The sequence below is a fragment of the Phoenix dactylifera genome, chromosome 10, assembly GCF_051530095.1.
Source record: "Phoenix dactylifera cultivar Ajwa chromosome 10, Ajwa_hap1_PhDact_Kaust_v1.1, whole genome shotgun sequence".
NCBI lineage: Eukaryota > Viridiplantae > Streptophyta > Magnoliopsida > Arecales > Arecaceae > Phoenix > Phoenix dactylifera.
In genome coordinates, this window is record NC_143199.1 from 21,884,360 (window position 1) to 21,890,232 (window position 5,873).

General features: G+C 42.0%; 1 protein-coding gene across 1 annotated transcript; it reads right to left on the reverse strand.

Annotated features, from left to right (window-relative positions):
* Positions 1-252: 252 nt before the first annotated feature.
* GBSS1 (UDP-Glycosyltransferase superfamily protein) lies at positions 253-5,423 on the reverse strand. The gene is made up of 14 exons (XM_008777080.5): positions 5,294-5,423; positions 4,544-4,907; positions 4,341-4,421; positions 4,133-4,231; positions 3,929-4,018; positions 3,073-3,136; positions 2,885-2,985; positions 2,680-2,789; positions 2,320-2,563; positions 2,070-2,246; positions 1,780-1,971; positions 1,034-1,120; positions 821-949; positions 253-553 (listed from the first exon to the last, which is right to left on the reverse strand). The coding sequence occupies exons 2-14, from the start codon at positions 4,892-4,894 to the stop codon at positions 437-439; spliced, it is 1,842 nt and encodes a 613-aa protein (XP_008775302.3). The 5' UTR covers positions 4,895-4,907; positions 5,294-5,423; the 3' UTR covers positions 253-436.
* Positions 5,424-5,873: the final 450 nt, after the last annotated feature.

Below are 5,873 nucleotides of genomic sequence, written 5' to 3' on the forward strand. Positions count from 1 at the left end.
ATGACTTGGCAACTCATTCGCTCAACCACCCCATGCATCACACTCATTCCTGCGAGGTACATGAGTTGGGGGTGAAGGATTGACCTTCCTTCATGCCAATCCACCGCCGAATCACAAAATGGTTGCTTCGAGAGCTCTGCAGGCGACGGTCTATCTGGTGCAAAGAAGATTAGGAGATCATGGTTTGAGTGAATTGCTCCAGAGAAAAATCGTCCAGAACCACCGCTATTACTGATACTCGCAAGAACAAGAGAATAGAAGGCACCCGAGCATTTATTCAGTCATTTGAAACTCCCATCACACCCAAGCTCTTCTCCCTCTCTCTCGTCCAAACATAGATAAAACATGCACTAGCACACTTAAGAGTTTCACGATGACGTTAGTTTATACAGGACCCTAGGCTACCGAAACACTGCAAAAAAAGATAATCTTGCTTTCAGGGAGCGGCCACATTTTCCTTCGCAAGAGGAGCAATTTCCTCTCCATCAATTCCAGGTTCACTGCCAGCAACCTCTAAGCTCAGAAGCAACTGCTCCCACTTCTTTGCAGGTCCCTGGGATACAGCAAAAGCAAAAAGCAAGAGAGTGTTCAGCAACTGAGATGAAAGATGTATTCATGATGTCAAACAATCTTCTTGTTCAGGGGCTTATGCTGAAACTTGTAATCATACTGCAGAAACAACAGCAGGTGGGCACGTGTGCACGCATGTGCATGCGTGTTTGTGTATGTGCATGTGTGTGTGTGTATATGTGTGTGTGTGTGTGTGGGTGTGTGTGTGTGAGAGAGAGAGAGAGAGAGAGACTACTGGTGTATTGCTTACGTTCCAGGAGAAGTCTTGGGCCATGCAGTTCTGAATCATCTCAGCGAAAGCAGGTGTTCCATACATTGCAAGAGCCCTCTTCACAGTCGTCACAACTTTTTTCACATCAGCAGGATCAACAACATCGCACTGAAAGAAGAAGATAGGAGTTTTATACTCATGAATAGGAGCACCACATAACTAGGTATTTACCTGAAAGGAGCAGATCCTTACCTCAACACTGAAGTCACCCATATGAAATCCAGTGAAGCCTTCTTTCACTGTGTCAGCAAGTCCACCAGTGGTGGCACATGCTGGTGTCTGCAGCACATTCCACAAAATTATCATCAGCATTTTTGTCATACATCACCAGTACCTACTTTCTCATATTAGTAAAACGATATTTGGATGCTCGGTATGTTTTAGTTTTATCAAGAGCAAACAAAAGAATCTAATATCCAATTAAAATTGCTGAAAACAGATGTGCCAATTATAGAGTTTGAAAATGCAAAAACTACCCATTTTCATGATATTAAGGGAACAAAAATTAGTCTGGTTGGTTAAATTCCACACTATGATAAGCCAGGATCACTCCTTAACAATTTTCCTCCTGTCTTCCCTTTGTCAACTCCATGTAGTGTGTTTCCACCACAGCTAGCAATTTTCCAATTGTTACCCATTTTTGTCCAGCCAACCTCAAAAAAGAAAGATTGCCTGTTCTAAACTCAAAAAACTATTATGGAAAAAAGAAAAGGTAAGATTGCAATAATGTCATTTTTTTACTTTCACTCTTACATGGGTTAAGTTTAAAGTTAACTTAGAAAAAAGCAACCAAACATTTCCAAGCCTAGAAATTGTTGAATTTCTCTCAAGATATAAGAAATCTGCCAAATTATGTTACTCTTCCATTAGCACCTAGGATGGTGGCTACTCAAATTGGTTCTATCAATGTGACGCAAAAGAAAAATTAGGGAACATACCAATCCATATCGCATGCCTTGTAACTGAATAAGACCACATGGTTCGAATCTACTCGGAAGTACTAGAATATCAGCTCCTGCCATTATCTCATGAGCCAAGGCAACATTGAATTTTATAATTGCTCTGAACTTGTCTGGAAACATATCTTCTAAATCCACAAGCTGACGCTCCAGATTCTTCTTGCCAGTTCCCTGTAGACAAACCAAAAGTGGGTCATTAACCCAATTTATTCAATTCATTTATACCAAGGAATGCCTATAACCAACTCAAAAGAAGTTCGAATACTCACTAGTACAATTACTTGAACATTTTCATTAATGAATTCTGGGATGGCTGCTGCTAGAATATCTGAGCCTTTCTGCTCTTCTAGTCTTCCAATGAAAGCTATGACAGGGATGTTTCGATCTACAGGCAACCCAACCTCAGCTTGTAGAGCTTCCTTATTTAAAGGCTTTGCATCCATTACCTGAAAAGTGTCCATCTATCAGTATTAATTTCCTCAGAAATTAATGCAAAAGAAAATCTTGGGAAGCTCTCACAGTTGTTGCATCATAGTTGACAAAGATATATTTGTCGGTCATTGGATTCCACTCCAGAACATCCATTCCATTTACTATTCCAGTGATGCCGGTCATGCGTATAATGTTATCCAACTCAACACCCTTTTCTACCCCCGAAACAAGCTCTTGGGCATAATATGGGCTCACAGTTACAACCCTGTCTGATTCTAGTATTCCAGCTTTCATCCAGTTTATTTTCCATCCTTTCACAGGTTTGTCATACCTGCAAAATCAAAGAGTAGAGCATATAGAATATGCTCATAAAAAATAAATGCCCCATGCAAACAATGAAGATTAGCTTCTTTCTTGTAAAATAAGTTGAAATTCATAGTCGCGTACCCATCAATAAATTCAAATGAAGATTTAAATTTATCTGGGAGGTTGAGAACTGCAAAATCCGATAAGCCGAAGCGCCCCTGGTAGGCAATATTGTGAATGCAGAAAGCAACCTAACAACCATGTCGAACCGAGTCAGCCATGACTGCTCCACATCAGTAACAGTTCTTAAAAATATGATCAGAATCACACCACAATGAAGGATTACCTTGGCACTCTTGTAAATACCATGCGATTTGTACATGCTCTTTAAGTAGCATGGAAGAGGACCAGTGTGCCAATCATTAGCAATAAAGACAACATCTTCCCCTGCATCAAGAAATCACAGGTGATGCAAAAAAAGTCGTGACCAGAAGTGATTCAGTAGCATCCCAAAGTAACAAACATGATTCATACCATATGGTCCCGAGTAATATTCGCTGTTGTTGAGATTCAGTACTCTTGGAGCTTCCAAAGCTGCCTGTAATGTTATGACTTATGAGCATATTAGAAATTTCAAAATTCATCATTAATTAGTTGAAATTTTAGTTATTTTGCCAATGGAAACAAAAAGTTAAAGGTATTTTTTGCAGAATTAGGATCAAATTGAACAAAAGATGATTGTCCTATAGAAATCAACACGGACTAAAGAAACTATTGCGAAGGACAGATGAAACAACTCAGTAGTACATAATTAAATATGACATTAGTAAATCCAGAAGATAAGATGATAGCATGCAAAACCAATGGAAAAATACTGTATTATCATTCAAAAATCATTACATCCAATGTGCAGGTTAAGGATAGCTATGAGCACTCAGCACAGGTTCTAGCCAGATGGTGGAAAATAACAACCTAGTAGAGACATCAGTCATATGAACATTAAATTTCAGTGAGTGAAAACAATGTCCTGCAAAATTCTTACAGCAGCACTACAGAGCAAATATTCCTTTTTAATCTAATACACATAAAGTTTTCACAGGAAGCCTGCCATCCAAGCAGACATGCACCAGAGCAAGCTTCTGACCTTCTTTCCCACGAATTAATTGAAGAACTGTTGAGTTTAACTTTAAAGAGCAGTAGTTTGAAAAACAATAGCACGAGCATTTATGCAATATAAATATTACAGACCTGGTGCAAAAATTAACAGTTAGGTTACATTTTTTGACTTATCTTCTCCTTTATCGAGACCAATATCATTGACGATTTGTCAGAAGAATCCAAATAAAGGATGAAAAAAAGGTTCTTTGTCATTTAGATGGAGATCACTAACCAGGCACAAGAGGCTGAACCGTAGCTGGTTGTCCTGATAATCTGTTCCAGTGACGGGGCCATATATTTTTCCGCCAGTTTTTCCCCAAACCTTAAATTTTCAGATTAAGAGCAAGTGATATGTCACATGAAGTGCCACACTTTCTGATGCTTTAACTCTATGTACGAAGGAAAAGGAGCTTAAGGGTAGAGATGAAGAAAAAACCTTCTCAAGAAATGCAGGATGATCAACAAAAACCCGATCAACTCCTCTTTTATAAGAGTGGAAGAAGCGAACAATTTCAGTTCGATCCCCAACTTTTAGCTGTACAGAGCATCAAAAGTCAAGCAGAATCATATAGAGACGATCATGGCTAATCAAAACAGTGAAGATACTTCACATGATAACCTTTCCATCCTCAAAACAGACATACCTCAACCAAAACATTGGCATCCCATCCATCCTTGTATTGATCATAACGTGGTGAAACAGTCATGACTCGGTGTCCATTTGCCTACAGAAGGACCAGCACCATAAATACCTATAAGTACTCATCAACAAAGCCGTTCCCTGACTAACAAACAGATGAATCCTAAAGCACAACCTAGCGGCGAACAACAGTTAGCCGATAATTACCGCCATTGCCGGGGGAAGTCCTCCAAGAACATCACCAAGCCCCCCAGTCTTGCTCCATGGAGCCACCTCAGCTCCCACAAAGATTATACTCATCCCACTTCCACATACGACGACAGCCCGGGGCCTACAGTTAGCATGACCCTTAGCTTGCCTCGATGTTGCTCTTGCGCTGCTCTTCATCTGAAGCAAATCCACCATATTTTGAGATCTCAGCCCATGGTAAGCGGTGGACTCATTCCTCAAGTATGGAATCCTTCTGTTCTGGAACATTTTCGGCTCCGATTCGAGTACTCCCCCATTCTTGCCATAAGAGCTCTTTAAGACGAGGTGCGATGCCGTCACAGCAGCCATTGGCAGATGCTCACTAAATAAACACCAACAGCATCAAAACACTGCTTCAGATGATGACATCAGAATAAAAAGTTCTCGAAAACCAGTAGAAACCATATCAGCATGCTTTGAGCGAACATCCATTGTTCTTTTACTAGTCTTAAATGACATCTAAAACTATATCATCCAAGCCTTTTTCTCCAAAAAAAAAATTATGAAAAAGCAGGAAGTAACCACCTATAATGAATTTTCCTTTATTTTTTGAAAAAAAGAGAGAAAGAGACCAGTGAAATCAAGCTAAAGAACACATTACTCAAGTTCTAAAGAGATCAAAAACCGCGTAAACCCAAATAACGAAGAATTAATTAAATTTCAAAAAAAACTTCGTAGAAGAATGGGTAGAGATTTTTCAGAGATCACCTTTTTCTCCTCAATGGAAGGGCTAAAGCTAGGTTTCAAGGACCACGAAGACAAGTAGAGATGGGGAGAACAGGCGCTCAGCTCTCTTCCTCTCGCAGTGGACACTGGCGCTTGCTGCGAGCCAGCTGACGCCTGGGTATTTGTACAGGAGACAATGAGAAGACGCCCAATAACGACACGTGGCTCCATACTAGCGGTCCTCTCACTGACGCTTCACGGTCGTGCCGTTGGGGTCACGGGGACGGGGGCGTGGGGCCCATAGGGGGGGAGCGGACGGTGGCAAATGGAGCGCGGGGCACCACTGAGGTGGTAGTCCAGTAAAAGCGCGGTCTTACTTGGTTTCGAGTTTGAAACATATGAGATGGGCACTAGGCCGGGCCGTGTGGGCGGCCCGGCACGGCACGGCACGAAGCGGGCCGTGCTAGGCACGGCCCGCAAGCTACAGTGCCGGGCCGTGCCTGGCACGGCCCCTTTGATAGGGCCGTGCTGGGCTAGAGGGTCCTGGCCAGCGGGCCGTGCCAGGCACGGCCCGGTCTAGGCCCGCGGGCCAAGCACGGTACGGCCCGCGGGCCAGCACGGC

Excerpts from the sequence above, each read along its gene's own strand:
- GBSS1 (XM_008777080.5), bottom strand. The coding sequence starts at position 4,894 with ATGGCTGCTGTGACGGCATCGCACCTCGTCTTAAAGAGCTCTTATGGC. Across the intron at positions 2,790-2,884 it reads GTATTTACAAGAGTGCCAAG|GTTGCTTTCTGCATTCACAA; the intron begins GTAATCCTTCAT and ends CATGGTTGTTAG. Across the intron at positions 1,121-1,779 it reads AAGGCATGCGATATGGATTG|ACACCAGCATGTGCCACCAC; the intron begins GTATGTTCCCTA and ends AATGTGCTGCAG.